Source organism: Pipistrellus hanaki (assembly GCF_964339955.1).
Source record: "Pipistrellus hanaki genome assembly, chromosome: 5".
In the NCBI taxonomy this organism is placed as follows: Eukaryota; Metazoa; Chordata; class Mammalia; order Chiroptera; family Vespertilionidae; genus Pipistrellus; species Pipistrellus hanaki.
In genome coordinates, this window is record NC_140507.1 from 27633403 (window position 1) to 27651932 (window position 18530).

Sequence of the window (18530 nt, forward strand, 5' to 3'; positions counted from 1 at the left end):
AAATATCTTCTCATTTCTCTTGTGATTTTCCTCCCTTTGATCCACTGGATATTTAAAACTGTGTTGTTGCCCTGGCCAGTGTTGCTCAGTTGGTTGAGATCATCCATGTACTGAAAGGTTATCGGTTTAATTCCTGGTCAGGGCACATGTCCATGTTGCTGTTCAGTCTTCGGTAGGGGTGTGTGTATAGATATTTCTCTCACACTGATGTTTCTCTCTCTCTCAAATCAATAAAAAAATATTTAAAAACAAACAAACCAAAAACCCCCAAAAGTATGTTGTTCACTTTACAAATATTAGATTTTTCCAGATAAGTTTCTATTTCTAATTTATTCTTTTGTGGTAAAAAAATATACTCTATATGAATCATCTTAATTTTATTAAGATTTAGTTTATAACCCAAAATATAGTATTTATAGTCTATTTAAAAAATATATATATATAACCGAAATTGGTTTGGCTCGGTGGATAGAGTGTCGGTCTGTGAACTGAAGGGTCCCAGGTTCAATTCAGGTCAAGGGCATGTACATTGGTTGTGGGCACGTCCCCGGTGGGGGTGTGCAGAAGGCGGCTGGTCGATGTTTCTCTCTCATGATGTTTCTAGCTCTCTATCTCTCTCTCTTCCTCTCTGTAAAAAAATCAATAAAATACTTTTAAAAAATTAAAAATAAATTAAAAAATATATATATATTAGCCTGGCATGGCTCAATGATTGAGCATCGACCTATGTATGAATTAGAAGGTAACAATTCGATTCCTAATCAGGGCACATGCCCAGATTGTAGGCTCAATCCCTAGGGGTGGGGTGGAACATGTGTATGTATGCATATGTTGTATGCGCTCGCGCATGTGTACAAGAGGCAGCTGATCAATGAGTCTCTCTATCTCTCTCTCCCACTTCCTTCCTCTCTGAAGTCAATAAAAATATACATATAAGAAAATCTATAATAATAAAATAGTAATATGCTAATCAGACCAGACATCCTTCCGGACAAAGCCACAGCTGCAGCGGGTGGGGCTGAGGCAGAGGCAGCTACGGTGGTGGTGGGGGAGGGGCGCCAAGGCCCTTGCACGAATTTCGTGCATTGGATCTCTAGTAAATAAATAAAAAGGGCACATAAACCCATCCCTGCTTCAATTTCAAAGCGCCAGGTTACCTGTCGAACTACAAAGGACAGTATTTGCTTACCACTGCGTGGACGGCTTTTCCTGAGCCTGTAACAGTCAAGGCAGACCCCAAATCCACATTTGCGACAAACCCAGTGAATGTTGAAGAGAGTTGTTTCACATACATCACACATTTCCCGTACACCACGCACTGCACGCTTCCATGCCACTTTCTCTGGTGGGAGGAGGAAGAGAAATATTGTTGGCATTAGATATACTAAACTATAGCAAAAGACCCTAGATACACTGATTCCTACTCAAGTCATTTTGTCCAGCAATAAAGCTCAAAGATTTATGAAATACATCTTTCAATAATTGCAAGAGAAACAAAACACATGGAATTTCTAATATTTCTGACAAGTGTCAACAGAGAATAAATGTCACACGTTATTACTTATGATACTGTAAAATTGTCAATTTGAGGTAGTTTGAAATAAGAGGATTCTTCTCTTGAAATGTAGGGAATAATTTCATAGTACAATTTACCTTGGCCTAGAAATAGGATCCAGTATCTCACAGGCATGGGAATATCATATATGGTTGAATAATGTGAGTTCCAGTGTAACATAGCATTCCTTAGCACTTCATCTATTCACATACAATAGAATATCATTTACTAATACAAGTGGGTTCACAGCAAGCTGAAAATATTCAGTGAACCAAACCCAAGTAGAGATCATAATACTTATTATGGAAGCTCTGAGACAAAAATGAAAAAGGCAAGTTTTTGGTCTGTCAACTTTCAAAGACTAAAAGAATGAGGTCTGCTGGATATTGTTAGGGCCTCAAGTTATATAATTGTTAGGGCCTCAAGTTATATAATTCAAGTTAATTCATCAGTCTTAATTCATCTATAGAATATGCCATCTGCCACTCCTTCCACTCCTTCCCTTAAGCAAAATATAATGAAAGTTTCAGTGAGGAAGATGGTGCCTTACGGTGTGGCTCTACCATCATCATGGCCTCCTTCTCAGACATCACAAGCTGACAGAACTGGTCCCCAACATTGGCCAAGATGTATTTTGAGGTTTCTAGGTCTATCCCTTCTGCTAGGGAGGAAGAGGGAATCCACAGGTTCATGGCATCAGGGTCACTTTGCTGGGGACTCAGAAACCCCTCCACACGGAGTACCCCCTTTCGAGTGAAGATCAGCCTGAGACAAAAAGGTAGACAGTCAAATACATAGTAAATACCAGCAGCCAATGCAAACTAATACATTCCTAAAATCCTAGAACCTAAAAGAAAAAAAATGAAACTTAAGAGGAATTAGACTGAGTTAAAAATTGTCATCACATTTGATCAATGTAGTATGTATTCTCTGCACTAATAATAAATTCTGTTAACATTTACTAGGCATAGGTTCTTTATTTTTATTTTTTTAAAAATTTTTTATAATATATTTTATTGATTTTTTACAGAGAGGAAGGGAGAGAGATAGAGAGCTAGAAAACGTCGATGAGAGAGAAACATCGACCAGCTGCCTCTTGCACACCCCCTACTGGGGATGTGCCCGCAACCAAGGTACATGCCCTTGACCAGAATCGAACCCGGGACCTTTCAGTCCGCAGACCGACACTCTACCACTGAGCCAAACTGGTTTTGGCAGGCCTAGGTTCTTTAAAAAGCTGTCCCAAGAAATGCCTACTTGTTCTACCATATATACCCTTGCCATTAAATGTAAGCAGAGGAAAACACAGAGCCATGCCATCATCCTTTAAATTAATGTCTACCTAAATTAGGTGAGTTCTTAAAATTGCCTGGCAGTCACATTCCAGATGCCTGTTTCGTATCTTCTTTCAATCCTCCAATATTATTTTCCCCATGAGGACCTTGGTAAGCATTCCACTGAGAAAATACAAGGAGCCAGAAGAGAACTCCAACAAACTCTCACCACCACACCTTCCTGCAACTGAACTCCATGTACATCATCCGATCTGCTATTATGAATGAACCACGTCCTAGTGAAGAACAATCTCTCCGCCTATTGCTCTACACACAAATTCTCTCTCTTAAGTTATGTTTTCCTCTCTCCTGAATCATTGTCAGTATTTGAACTTGCTATCTCAAAAACATTCTAACAGTTTATATCTCAGATGTCCTTTTGATCCCACACTCTTCTATTTATTTGCTTGTTAGAACAGTTTCTTGAAAGAGTTGTCTATACTGGTTGTCACCAGTTCTAGTTCTTTTCCCTTTTATTTTCTCTTAATCCACTCCCATCAAGTATTCCCTCACCAATCTACCAAAACTGTTTTGACAAGGTCATTACCCCTTGTTAAATCCTATGGTCATAGTCCAGTCCTTATCTTACCTGGCCCAATCAAGCAGCATTTGCCACAGTTCATTATTCCTTCCAGGAAATACTTTCTTCAGCTCTCTTCTAGGATAACCCATTGGCTGCTCCTTCTCAGCCTCTTCTACCAGTTCCTCCTCATCTTTCCCATCTCCAAAATGTTGGAAAGCTCTAGAACTCAGTCCTCTAATTACGTTCATTAAGTGATCGTAATTAGACTCATAGTTTTAAATACTTTGTGACATCCAAATTTTTATCTCCTGGACCTCTTCTCTCAGCTCCAGCATTGTCTATCCAGCTACCCTTTCAGCAATTCCAATTTGGAAATCTACAGGCTTCTCAAATATAACATATCCAAGTTAAAGCTCCCTATTTTCCTTCCCAAACCTGCTTTTCCGAAGAAATCTCCTTATCAGTAAATGGAAATTCCATTCTACCAGTTTTCAGGCCAAAAGCTGTAGAATTAACCGTTGACTCCTTTCTTTCATACTCCACACCTAACCCGTCAGAAAATCATGTAGGCTCTATTTTCAAAACATATCATTAATCCAATCACTTTCATCTCCTCTACTGCTACCTCCCCACACCAAACCACCACCATTTCTCATCTAGATAATTGTAACAGGCTCTTCTCTCTGCCTTTGCCTCAATGTAACCTAGTCTCAAACAGGGAGTCTGAGTGCTCCTATAAAACACTCATCAGCATCACTCATAAGCTCAAAACCTCTAATGACTTATTCCAGCATGAATGCCAAGGCCCTTAGAGTAGCCTTTAAAATCTGGCCCCATCATTAACTCTCCCCCCACCCCCTATAGTTATAGGTTTTACTGTGTGTGTGTGTGTTTTTTTTTTTTTGTTTTGTTTTTTAGAGAGGGAGGAAAGGAACGAGAGAGAGAAACATGGAAACATCAATACGAGAGACCCATGGATCGGTGGCCTCCCCTTGTACCATGAGAGGGATAGACCCTGCAACCTAGACTGGGAACTGAACCCACGACCTTCTGGTATATGGGAGAAAACTCCAACTGAGCCACACTTGCCAGGGTTATCATTAACTCTTTAACCTCAACTCTTTTCCTCCGTGGCTTACTCTATTTTAGTCACCCTACCGCCATAAACACACCAGGCAGACTCCAGCCTCAGGACAATTGCTCTTGGTATGCCCTCTTCCTGGAATACTAGTCTCCCAGAAAAATGTGCCCTTCACTCCCACACTTCAATCCTCTTTCCCTTTATTTTTTTCATAGTTAATATCAGCTGACATACAATGTATTTAAGCTTATTTTTCTTACTGTCTGCCTCTCCAACTACAAAGCAAACCTCTCAAAGGCTAGAATTTGAAGGTTTTGTGCACTGCTTAATTCTTGGTGCCTAGAACAATGATTAGTACACATTATGTGTTTTATACACATTTGCTAAGTGAATCCACTTGTGGATAAATTATTTGGATAAATTATTTGGATTTATCCAAATGGATAAATTATTTGGATTTCTTTATTTTAAAAATTAAGGCTTCTTGAAAGATTATTTAGAAGAAATTCCCCTTCTACGTTTATTAGGTTTTGTTTGGTGAAAAGCAGGGGATATCCCCAGGATTTTCACCAGTTTTCTCTATTTCAAAAACAATGCTCATTATCTCCTACTCTTATTTCTCTTCCTTTCTAGGGAACTCAAGTTACTCTAGCACTGAAGAGGGGGAGTAAGTGGCCAGGCAGATTCATAGTCCAAAACTGAGTTCTGCTTATACCACTGGTTTCAAGAGGAACCCAAGTTAGGAATAACACTAACAGGTCAGGGGCTGGCAGCTTCAGTTCTCTAAGGACAAGGCTACATGTCATTTCACATCCACACTAAACGTAGCTACTGTGGCAGAGCCTCAGCACACACTTGAGAGTAAAGGGGTAAGGAAAACAAAGAGAAAGATGGTGACACACACTTATAGATTCAGAAAAAGTGGGAACTATGTCTCACTAATGGAAACTGGAAAGAGACAAAGAGAGAAGTCTGGTACCTCCGGAAGTGAAAAAAGCGGCAAGCCACGGTGGAATCATCTTGCTCCTGTTCCTTAAACTTCCGATACCGCTCCAGGCGGCACTCACGGCACTTGTGCAGGTGAGGGGCTACATTGATGCACGACCCGTCCTGCAGGAAGGGCTCTCCGGACTGCTTCAGCTTCTTCACCTTGCTTACATCTTTCAGGACTGACTGGCCAACTGTGTCAAGGGAGAGAGAAGAAGTGGTTGGTTGTGACAGGTATAAGTGTGCCCATCAAGTTCATCCTTGACAGAAAGGGAGCAGAGGGAGCAAAAAGGCTTCACTGGGGGCTAAGGACCGTGGAGAATTTGAAGGAAGTACCTCATTATAGTAAAAAACTCTGGTCATGAAGGAGGAAAACTCAAGAAGGCAGAAGGTAGAAGGTAGCCACCACCTGTCTCTGGCCCCTAGGGATATGACTATTTCTAATCGAGGAGTCTTCTAATTGAGCTCCCAATGGGATACCAATTCCTAATGACAACAGCTACTTTTACTACCAGACTTTCTTTTTTTTTTCTTTTTTTATCATCAGCTCTTACACTTCTGGACAATAACTTAATACCACAGAATACAGTGGCTTTTGGCAATGACATAAAACCTTACATATGTGTCAGAGAGAAGCAAAGTGAGGGGTGAGTAGAGAGAACGGGCCAAAGGAGAGCAGAAAAGGATGAGAAGAACACAAAGAAAGAGTTCCTGAACAAAGACTACTAAGGAAGGTCAAGGACTTCCTCTGTGGAACTACGGTTATACTAACAGATACCCTCTGACAGTGCTGATTTACATGCAATCCTGCCCTGAAACAGGTCTAGTGAGGGGCCTTTGTTAGGCCCTTGGCTATGTAATTTTATGAGATTATAAGCTTTCTATCAAAGCGAGGGCCTCTGCTACCCAAGAGCACAACAGGCATTCCAGGCTAGTGTCAAGCCACGCCGCTCTATAGCCCCAGCAGGATCACCTTTCAGGGGTGCAGTCCGAGGCCGGCCCTTCGGGGCCTGCTTCCCTTTGCCTTTGCCCAGCAGCAGTTCAGCATGGCGCTCCCCATTGGGGCCCAGCTTCCCCATCAGGTGCTCTGGAATCCCCTTCAGGCCAGTTTTGGCCTGCAGCTGCTCCTCAGAGTCGCTCAAATCTGACAGGTCACTGTTGGTGCTGGAGTCCGAGTCCTGTCTGCAAGCCAAGCTTCGCTCATCCAGGGAGAACCTTTTCACAGCTTCAAAAGGAGCTTTGTTCTCCTGCGAAAAATCTGCTGGGGCGGACAGAAAGCTGCCTGAGTGCCTGCCAAAGACGTTACTAAAGGTTTTGAGGAGGGGATTGTCCTGCTGCCCAGGCCCCACAGTTGGCCTCTCCTCTGTGGGGCTGGAGGAGAGAGTAGGCATCTCAATGGGCTGGGTGAGGCTGCTGGTGGGTGAACTGGAGCGGCCATTTCCCATAGCGGAGAGGCTGGGACCCCCAGTGGTAAGCGCTGAGCCGAGAACACCCGACACCAGTTTGGAGGAGTCAGTTGTGATGAAGAGGGTTTTCTTCTTTGCTAAAGATGCTGACTCTGGAGAGGAGTGAGACTCGGGCCAGTTGGGTGCTGCCTTGGAGGTGACAGTGGTAGCAGAGGAAGAGCTACCTGATGCCTGAGATGCAAAGCCACTGAAAGGGCTTTGTTCGACTTTCTCCACAAACGCCAAGAAAGGGTTCGAGGGCTCTTCCCGGGACAGTTTAGGGGGCTGTAAAAATAGATTTTCATGACTCTCTGGGGTGCGGGCATTGAGGAGGCTCCGTGGGAAGGCTGGTGTGAGGGTGGGCATGGACTCTGTAGGCACTTTCTGGTCCACAGAGCTGCCAGCCTTAGAGCTTGATTTAGTGTCTGCTCCAAGAGTGGATCTGCCTTTACACAGGCTCTCAAGGCTTTGTTTGAATGAGTCTCGACTGGAGGAATCATCAGCCAAACTCTCTGAAACGGTACTGAAGTAGTTACTGGTTGGTAAAGTTTGGGGCATGCATTGAAAAAACAAGTTTTTGGAGAGATCAGAGTCTTTTTGAGACTCTGGTGCAGAGCTACTGCCAAAAGAGAAGCCCGAAGGTTTGTTCTCCATGGCTAGAACCCCATTGGACTGGCTCCTTCCACTTCCAAACGTCAAAGGTTGTGATAAACTTGGGAGAGACGCTCCAAATCCAGAAGAGGCCAGAACAGAATTTCTTGAATTCTGAAAAGAAGAAAGCCTGAGTTAGTGATGTTGACTTCTCTTGAAAACCTTATGATCTCTTTCTTGGACCTAGGCCAACATTTCTTATGATTCAGTCAATCAACTTTTCTTTCCTACAATTCCATGAAAGCTACTCTTATAACTAGATTTCATCAGCATTAGGGAAGAAACCTGCCGCAGACCACACAGAGAGAATCTTTAGCAAGGTAAGCTAGAGATAGCAAGATGTCAATCATCCTTCTACTCCCTTGGTTGTCATAGCACTAGGAGTCTGTGTAGGCTTTTTGGTATCTATTTTGAAATAATGACTCTACCAGGGAACTGGTGAAAAGGCTTCTTAAACATTCATCAGCTTTTACTTTAAAACATACCAAGTGATCATGTAATATTAATCTACCTCAATTAGAGGCTATTGTTAAAATTTTAATTTAAGCTATTACAAATTTTTCATCTTACAAAAGTGACTTCAGCTCCATAACAAGCCGATTGTACATTAAAGAAAAGTTTTAGAAATTGGCCATTTATCTATGGGTTCAAGTCAACCTGAAAGTTAACATTGTTTCAATTAAAGTTAAACCTAAAGATACTAAATTAAAAAGAGCATACTGATTACTGAACACTTGTGTTATCATTAGGCTAACAAGTCTCCAACCAAGAAAAAGTAAAAGATATTGATATGCCCACTAAACAAAAGCATTCAGCATAACAAATTGGACAATAAAGAATGCATGTACATAAAGTAGGATCACTTTCATATGTATTACACATCCATTTACCTTAACAGAAATATCCATATGTAGGTATGAGCACTTACATAATACTTTTTAATTGAATAAAACCCAGATCCTAGCACTTGACTAACAAATCACAGGTAGTAGATGATGATAACCCTAAACATTCACTTTAAAACACTGGAAATAAATTATTCCATGACTGCTTAATAAATATGATGCTTCCTTTTGGGGTAATGAAAATTTCTGGAATTAGTCAGTGGCTGTGGGTGCACAGCATGGTGGAAGCACTAAATGCCACAGTACTGTTTACTTCAAATTATTAAAATGGTAAATTTTGTTTTATGTTACTTTATCACAAATATATATATATATATATATATATATATATATATATATATATATATGAGAGAGAGAAAGAGAGAGAAAAGAAAATAAAAGAAAAAAGATGGTGTTTCAATTTACTTAAAGTATTCTTTAAATATTCAAGAGGAGTCTACATTAGGACTTTCCTTGAGGGTAGCACAGAGGCAAGAGAACCAGGTAGGTTTGCCTTCCTTTGACATTTGCTATAGAGACAGTTTCAGGGCATTTTAGGATTCATAATTCTGTTTTCTTTTCTTTTCCACAAACCAACAACTGTTGACTTAAACCCCATCAACTAAAAAGAGAAGAATAGACAGACATAGCACTGACGCTTGCAGTTGCTTCACCAGCAGGATTTGGCCAGGATCCTTGACACCTGCATGACTGCAAGGAACCAGCATGGGTAGCTCAGGTTTCACTACTAAAGTTACCCTTTAAAAATAAATACACACATGAATGAAGAACAATGTGGATGGTCTTATTTTCCTTCAAGTGATTAAATTCCAAATCCTTTTCTTATACTAAAGTGATGATAAGATGATTTCAACTCAATTTTAAGGGCAAGACATTTTTTTGGATAGGGTTGTGTCCCTATTTTAGATTCAGTATCATAATGGAAACATCCCTTTCTGTATTTTAAAATCCTAGCCCAAGGAGAATACCTAGGCTGACACCTTAGCAAAATTACTGCTGCAGTCACAGAAATTTCTCCAACCTGTTTAGAATCCACACTTCATCTAGTAAGCTTTGCTACTCTTCTAAGAATAACGGCATTCTGTGGAGCTCTTCTTGTACCATGTAAAATTTGATCTATTTTTTAATTCCCCATTTTTGTCCACACTGCCTTTGACATGGAATTCATTTTAATTAATTTGAGCAATATGATGATGTACTACCTAGAAATCCACATAGAGACTCTCACCTAGTTCTCTTGGGAATGCTGGTCAATTTAATAGAGGACAAACCATGAACAGTGTAAAATTTGCATTTACAGTCTGCCTGGACATTTCACCTCCTTCCTCATCCCTGCACACTAGGGATTAACAAATTGCATTTTGAGAGGAAGAAATCAGATGAAATGTGTTTGCCATGCTTTATCTGGCATTGTTATACCTAAAATGATTCCATTTTAAGATGTGAGCTCCTTCAAATAGGGATTTCAATTCTTTGTTTATAATATATGGTACTTAGCACACAGTAGTTTTCTATACATACTTTAAAAAGATCATTTAGTATCTTAGTATTTCATACTCCAGCTTGAAAAAACTATGACTAGCATCATAAATCATACTTTGGTGACCAAAATAAGAGTCCGAAGATTGTGAGAACTGTTTTTTATACTGCTTCAAATTTGATTTGGGAGCCAACTTAATGTTAATTTATATTTTTAAAAAGTCCCATTTTGTAAGACAATAGTAGCCCTGGCCAGTGTGGCTCAGGTGGTTGGAATGTCATCTGTGCAGCAGAGTCTCAGATTTGATGGTCAGTCAGGGCATATACCCGGATTTCAGGCTTGGTCCCTGTTTGGGGATGGCATGTAAGGGAGGCAACCGATCAATGTTTCTCTCTCACATGGATGTTTCTCCTTCTCTCCCTCTCCTTCTTCTCTTTAGAATCAATGAAAAAACATATCCTTGCCCTGGCTGGTTTTGCTCAGTGGATAGAATGTCGGCCTGAGGACTGAAAGGTCCTGGGTTCGATTCCAGTCAAGGGCACATGCCTGGGTTGCAGGCTCAATCCCCAATAGGGGGCATGCAGGAGGCAACCGATCAATGATTCTCTCTCATCATCAATGTTTCTATCTCTCTCCTTGTCTCCTTTCCTCTCTGAAATCAATAAAAAATATATATTAAAAAAAAAAAGAAAAGAAAGAAAAAACATATCCTTGGGTGAGGATTTAAAAGAAAAAGTAAACTGGATATTATGATTAATTCCATCAAATTTTCCAGGTTAGACTTTAAAAGATTAAGCCAGGCCCTGTTGGTTGGAGCATCATCCTGATATGCCAAGTTTATGGGTTTGATCTCCAGTCAGCACACATGCAAGAATCAACCAACGAACAAAGAGAACAACAAATCAATGTTCTCTCTCTCTCTCTCAAATCAATAAATAATAAAAAATCAAGTAAAAGATTAAGTTAGGAAAAGAAAATTTTATGGCCATATCTAATCATGGGAAAGAAGCTCATCTTCAAGGGAAAATATAAAAAATGATAAACTGAAAACATGGGTTGGTAACAGTGGCTTCCACATAGCCTTAATTATAGTGCCACTATTACCAACACCGTAATTTGTTAACCTTGCCTCTCACAGGCCTGGTGGCAGCTCAACCACTATGTGAACTAAAAAGATAATTGCATTAAAAAATCTATCATAATATATCATTAAATTGGGTTACATAATCAATTTTGATTAGCCTAGTTGTTCAGGTGACTTTTAAGAGCTAATAAAATTATTAAAATATACACATTTGTCTATTGAGCAATAAAGGTCCACCCACAGTGTTTAATTTAAGCACATCTTAGATATACTTCTTCCAGCTAGCATTTGAGATGCCTTTTAATGTGTTACCAAGAAAGAAAGAGTGAAAGAATGAAACCAAATCTTGCAAATCTGCCCCTGAAACAACTCACCTCTCCTGGGATCTGCGACCAGCTGCCTTTCTGTTTCTCCGGCCCAGTCCCTGCTGCAAGGCCAGTGTCTGAGATCCTCACCGTGGTTGGGGTAGAGCTGGCGGTAGTGACCACAGCTGCTGAAGCCACCAGGCCCTGACCAGCTTGTTCCAGTGTTTTTCCTGCCTCTTTGCTCTCAGCTCCCCCCGCCTCTGGGGCCAAAGGTGTCTGCCCTGTGGCCGGAGGATACGGAGTGAAAGATGCAGTCGTGTCCCCGCCGACAGGCTCGTCCTGCACCACCAGAGTCCTGCCATTTTCTTTGGTGTAAGTGGCAAAGCGAATGTTTCGGTTAATCTGGGGGACAAATGTAGTCGGTGGTGGCTTGGTTCTTTGATCCAGCCCTGGCTCTCCACTGGCATTCCCTCCTTTCCAGGGCCCTCGGCTCGCCTCACCTCCATCACTCCCATTACTGTCTACTTCACCCCTGTCTCCTTTTAATTTCTTTGATGCAGAGTCACACCCAGAGTCCGAAGCACTTTTTCTCCTCCGGCCATCTTTCCCCTCTATGCTCTCTCTCTTCTTCTTGCCTTTGGAAGACTTTACTGCTTTTAACGTACCCCCCTACAAAACAAAATTCAAAGAAAATTTATTACAAGGGACTTTCCATCTTGTGAAAATCATAAATCATTAGCTCTTTCCCATCTCTAAGTTCCAATGCCAGCTCTAAAACATTGCCCGTGTCAAAAAGCTCCAATCTTCCTGTGACTCAGTTCACACACACACGTACAAGATAATGGTCACTAGAGATTAACTCACTCGGCAAACCTTCTCTTAAATAAAATGCAGTATTTCCTCAAATGAAGGAAGGTTTTAAAAATCCGTGGAGTTTCTTTTACAAAATAGACTGCCAAAGCTAGCCTGGGAGCTCATTTGCCCCTTGATGAAAAAAAAAATCGGCTTTATTCCATATTTAATTCCTTGTTTGACAGAAACTGGCATTTCAAATATTGAAATATAAAATCTCCTCCTCCAGAAGCCACTAAAAACTGGTGACAATAGGAAAACAGACATTTGTGAGTCTGTGACTAAAGGAAAAGTGAGACCAACGGAGGCAGGTTTGGATTACTCTTACAGACTTTAAAAAGATGCAATCTCCAGATCTTATTTAAAAGCATTAGACAGAGGAAAGGAAAAAAGGCATGCTCCCATAGACCAAACAGTCAAATCTCTTAGGTCTTTCAATAATTTCAGCCTAGCTCATGAACTCTTACTTGTGCTTTACTTGAGAGGCCGGATAACCTTAAAAGATAGAGGTTAGAAGGGGCAATTCCTATCTTCTTCTCTGAGAAGGACAAAGGGAAGGGGGCTTGGGACACAGCTAACATTCTTTCAAGCAATCTTTGTGCAGCAAAGACTAGTATATGAAACATTCTTAGATTGGTATCCCACCAAGAAGCAGGTATTCATTTTAGCTTTATTCAGATAACTTTGAGATAGTTTAATTCAGTGATAACATTTGGTAGGGTGGCAATAAGCCAGTAACATAGTTCTTTAGCTACTAGTATTACCTAACAATAAATCTACTTATTGCCATTGAATATTTATATATTCTTTGTGCAGATTTGTATTTTTTTTGAATCATTATTATAGGTGTTGTAACTTTTTCAAATTTTATATTTCTTTAGTCAGTTTTAGTTCTTTATTTTTCTTTCTCCTTCCCTCCCTCCATCTTCCTTCCTTCCTTCCCTCTCTCCCTCCCTCCCTCCCTCCTTCCTTCCCTTTCCTGCCTTCAATTCCATCTTCTCTTCTTTAATTTCTTAACCAAATTTTTAACCAAAACCCAAGATTTCTTTCTGTTTCACCTATACTTCTGGTAATATTCATCTAAGTTTCTAAATCTTTCATTTAAGAACTGTTTCTGTTTTCTAGAAATCGTTTTCATTGATCCTTTTAAGACTTGTTTAGCCCTTCTTCAACCTCTATCACCACCCAGTTTTCATTGTTGTAGACTACAGAAGTATGATCAGCGACCTTTCTCCTTTCTTGCTCACTCACTCAAGAGATGAGATGGATCTCTAAGGACGATTACTGTAAAATGTGGCAGAACTGTCAATAATAATTATTCTTTGCTAGCTAAGAAGATAGTCACATCATGGCAAAGCTGAACAGAATCAACATCTATTGCCGAAAACCACAGATCAATCTTACCTCTGATTCATCTAGGCTCACAGCAGTATCCCTGAGCAACAATTTTATGTATGTCCTACTTATAGTGAGCTGCTACTCACATGAAACCAGTACTCTCCAGCTACATTTCTAGCCAACTGAACAGTACCTGGCACATAATAATCGAATAAATGAAATAAGGAAGGGAATAAAAAAGGGGCCCAAAATACCATAAAAGTAATGTGTTTTCAACCATGTAAACAAAGAGACTTATCCTATTTGTGGCAATATTATATGTAGTAAAGAGTTATTAAATTTAACCCTGATTTTTCTTTTTCTACCCTCATCTTGTTTTATGAAGTAAAAAATGACTGAATAGCCTAAATGGGTTTGGCTCAGTGGATAGAGCGTTGGTTTGCGGACTGAAGGGTCCCAGATTCAACTCCCGTCAAGGGCATGTACCTTGGTTGTGGGCACATCCCCAGTGGAGGGTGTGCAGAAGGCAGCTGATTGATGTTTCTCTCTCATCGATGTTTCTATCTCTCTCTCTCTCTCTCTCTCTCTCTCTCTCTCTCTCTCTTCCTTCCTCTCTGTAAAAAATCAATAAAATATATTTAAAAAATGACTGAATAAAGATGAGAAAGAACTATACTTAGCATGAGTGGCCAAAACAGCAATATTACAGGAGTGCTAAGAGACGATGAGGAATATGGGGACAGATGGCCATCCTAGTCAATGTTCTACTGAAGGAAAATCATACAGAATTCCTTGATTGGTTCAGGCACTGATTTACAATGTATATTTTTTTGGACTATGATAATTTTGAATGAACCAAGAGTTGGTCTAGTTCATAGTAATTATAGAGTAATCCACTGTGTGCTGAGCACTGAACTAGATACCTGTTTTATTTGACCTTCTTGGGATAAGGAAAATCAGACTCTTTTGGAGCTCAATACCACCTAATGGAAAGAAAGAGAATGTAACTTCTCTTCCATTTCTTATTATTGGGTAGGTCATGAATAGAACTGCTGCTTATTATAGTTCTAACTGTCCACTGTATCTTTCAAATATACCTGTCCTGGAAGAATAGAAGAAGAAATAGTTAGGCTACGGAGTTCAAAACGGCTGGGCAACATAGCCATGATTAAGAGTTTGCTCAGATTAGGTCTTTTCTTGAGATTATTCTTTCTTAACTAGACAAGACCATGAAAAAAAAAAAGAAAAGAAAAAGAAAAAGAAAAAGAAATGTACAATGGCCAGAGCTGAAGTCCAAAGGGTATTCATAGATAATACACATATAAGAAATCTACATAATAACATAATGCAAGGTCATGAGTCTACTCAGAGACTCAGTCCATTACTGTACCTCGTTCTGAGACGTTGAATTATCTGTCAGCATCACATGAATCAGTCTGGGATCTACAGACTTGATCTCACCAGTCTATAGTAGGAGCAGGATAACAGATAATATGAAAAAGCGGGAAAAAGATTTAATACATTGTCCACCAAGGACACAATTATTTATTTTTCTAATCTATGTAATTATCTTTGCATTTCTATTCCCATAGTACCATGTTTCCCTGAAAATAAGACATCCTCCAAAAATAAGACCCAGTGCATGGAAAGATAAGAAATCCCCTGAAAATAAGACCTAGCGCAACTTTGAGAGAAAAAATTAATATAAGACACTATCTTATTTTCGGGGAAACAGGGTAGAATAAAAACTCTACCAGAGCAGGGATTTTATTATCTTACTACTAGATAGCAACTGAAACAAAGTCAGGACTATGATAAGCTTTAAGAATTTGGGTCTCTTTCAGGGATGTTAATTTCAAATTCTGCATCTCTAAAACCTTCATATGCTGTACATTACAGAAACCAAAAACCTTCAGAACCAATTATCATTCAAAGTACTACTCTACTATTAAAGAATAAAAGCTTTTGGAAAGGGCCAATTTGACATTGTCAGATTTAATGTGCATATACTTTGACCTAGCAATTCCACAGCTGGGAATTTATCCCAATAAATAATGTGAAACAGTGTACATTGATATATATTCAAGGATATTCATGTGGCATTACATGTATTATTGAAAATACTGGCAATGATTTAAATGTCCATTATTTTTAGATTAAGTTAGTCATAATAACATCCATCCAGTTGAATAATATGTATCTATTCTAAAAGAACAAGGCAGATTTCTATATATTTGCACAGAAAGATGTTAATTTACAATTAAATACACAAAAGTAAATTATAGAAGAATATATAATATTATATATACCAAACAGTTAATGGTGGTTACTATTGTGGGTAGTGATATTTGCCTAGGGGAGGAAATGGCTTTTCATATCTATTTTATATATGAATATTGCTTAAAATTCTAAAATGAAAATTTAATAATTTTTTAAAAACTCAAAAATATAAATAAAATAATTATGCTTATATTACATGTGACTGCCAAGACCAAGTCTGAAACCAATTCAAAGGTATGTAAATACAAATCTGTTTGCTTCAAAACACTCATCTAATGTTTTTCTGACACAATTTTTCAGGTTGCTCTAGATGCCATGCTTTTCTGTTTCCTTCATTAGAAACAACTTTCCAATATCTAAGGGAGAGTGGCGTAAGTATTATAAAACCAAATGCTAATAAGATTTTTAACTACTAACCTTTATGATAAAATTATAATAGCATTTCACATTTGTATATTGTTTTACAGATTTCAAAGCATTTTCAAATTCATTATCTCACTTCCCAACAGTGCTATGAGATCAATGTGGAAGGAAGGGGTTGAGAACAACGTTTAAGAAAGTTGAACAGCTTTTCTTCTCAAGGTCAGTCATTAAGCAATAGAGCCACATATGGAACCCAAGTCTTCTTCCTCAGGATGCTCCCTTTTGCTTCACCTGTAAGATGAAATAACACATAACACAAAGCCTTACCTCAGTTATAGACACATCCATAAGACGAGTAATGGAATCTTGATGGTGTACAATACCATAAAGCCAACTTTGTTCCCTTTCGGGCTGATATACTTTGACCCTGTGACCTTGAACACTGTAGAGACCTAATGGAGAGATGAGTCAGTATAAAATATTTTTGGCTATGCTATCTTTCATAATTGTTTTTAAAAGCAGAAGGAAAACTATTTGGTGCAGATATATGGCACTGTTAGTCTTCTTGTATGGAGTTGAATGAGCAATCTCAGACTTACCATACTCATCAATTTAAAAATAAAACATAGCCCTAGCCCGTTTGGCTCACTGGATAGAGCACCGGCCTGCAGAATAAAGGGTCCCGGGCTCAGTTCTGGTTAAGGGCACATACTTGGGTTACAGGTTCCTCCCCTGGTTGGTGCAGTAGGAGGCAACTAATTGATGTGCTTCTCTCATATCAATGTTTCTCTCTGTCTTTTCCTTCTCTCTTCCAAAAATCAATGGGAAAATATCCTCGGGTGAGGATTAACAAAAACAAACAAACAAACAAAAATAAAAGTTTTTTATTATTAAAAAAAATATATCCTCGGGTGAGGATATTCAAAAACAAACAAACAAACAAACAAAAATAAAAGTTTTCCCAGTGACCTTTATAAATTTAGTTTATTTAGAAAATTTCTTAGAATCCCCCAGGTCTCTGATTTCACCTTATCTCAATCTCCCCATTCTAAAATATAAGGAAGAGAAAGGAAACTTATAAATAAAAAACTATAGGTAGTATGAAAATGTATTCAGATTGGTTTTGCTCAGTGGATAGAGCGACGGCCTGTAGACTGAAGGGTCCCAGGCTAGATTTCAGTCAAGGGCATGTACCTTGGTTGTGGGCACATCCCCAGGCGGGGAGTGCAGGAAGAAACGGATCAATGTTTCTCTCTCATTGATGTTTCTAAACTCTCTATCCCTCCCCCTTCCTCTCTGTAAAAAATCAATAAAATATATTTTTAAAAAAGAAAATATATTCAGATCTGACACATAAAAAAAAGTTGGAGGCAAATAAGTTGAATGTACTATTTTTGTTAAGTGACCACATGAATGATATATAACCATTTATACTCTGCTATCTGGTTTTCAATAACTGTAGGTAGAGTTTTCAATTTATGAGGTCACCAACCTCTACCCTAATAATAGTCTGAATAAATATAGCACCTGTCTTCTAGGAACACAGTTTCAAACATATTACTTTATCAGCTGGTAATATTACCCTGCTGGCCTGCAAAAAAGAACTGTTTCTCTCTCTTGCATATCTTATACATTTGAGACTATATAGTTAAATCACTACTTATTTTAAATGATCTTTGAGCTATAATTAAGCTTCCTTAATTTTTCTATACATTCTCATATACACCTCCATCTCTTATTCTATTCATTTGATTTTCTTCTCTGCTATCAATTTTTCCATACATTCTTTCTTCCACATACCTTTCCTTGATTATTAAACACCAGAGGCCCGGTACACAAAATTTGTGCACAGGGAGGGGTATTTCCCTCAGCCCAGCCTGCACTCTCTCCAATCTAGGACTCCTCAAGGGATGTCCTACTACCCGGTTAGGCCCAATCCTGGTGGAATCAGGCCTAAAGGGTCAGGTCAGACATCCCTCTCATAATCCAGGACTGCTGGCCTCCAATGGCTCACCTGCCTGCTTGTCTGATTTACCTAACTGCTTCTGCCTGCCAGCCTGATCGACGCCTAACTACTCCCCTACCAGCCCAAGTGTCCCTAAACTGCCCTCCTCTGTTGGCCTGGTTATCCCTAACTGCCCTCCCCTGCCAACCTGGTCCCCCTACCTACCTTCCCTTGCAGGTCTAGTCCCTCCCAACTGCCCCACCCCTCTGGCCTGATCACCCACAACTGCCCTCCTCTGCTGGCCATCTTATGGTGGCCACGGGGGCAGCCATCTTTGACCACATGGGGACAGCCATCTTGTGTGTTGGAGTGAATCAATTTGCATATTACTCTTATTAGATA

The 18530-nt window shown here is 39.5% G+C and overlaps 1 protein-coding gene across 1 annotated transcript in view; it reads right to left on the reverse strand.

The window, feature by feature from the left end:
- Positions 1-18530, reverse strand: part of KDM3B (lysine demethylase 3B) — a 57140-nt gene that overhangs the window by 17174 nt on the left and 21436 nt on the right. Inside the window, exons 5-11 of the mRNA XM_084884659.1 lie at positions 16511-16635; positions 14931-15005; positions 11420-12019; positions 6454-7690; positions 5473-5674; positions 2106-2320; positions 1190-1342 (exon numbers count right to left, since the gene is read on the reverse strand). Of these exons, the coding sequence (XP_084740785.1) occupies positions 1190-1342; positions 2106-2320; positions 5473-5674; positions 6454-7690; positions 11420-12019; positions 14931-15005; positions 16511-16635 (2607 nt within the window). The remainder of the gene's footprint in view (positions 1-1189; positions 1343-2105; positions 2321-5472; positions 5675-6453; positions 7691-11419; positions 12020-14930; positions 15006-16510; positions 16636-18530) is intronic.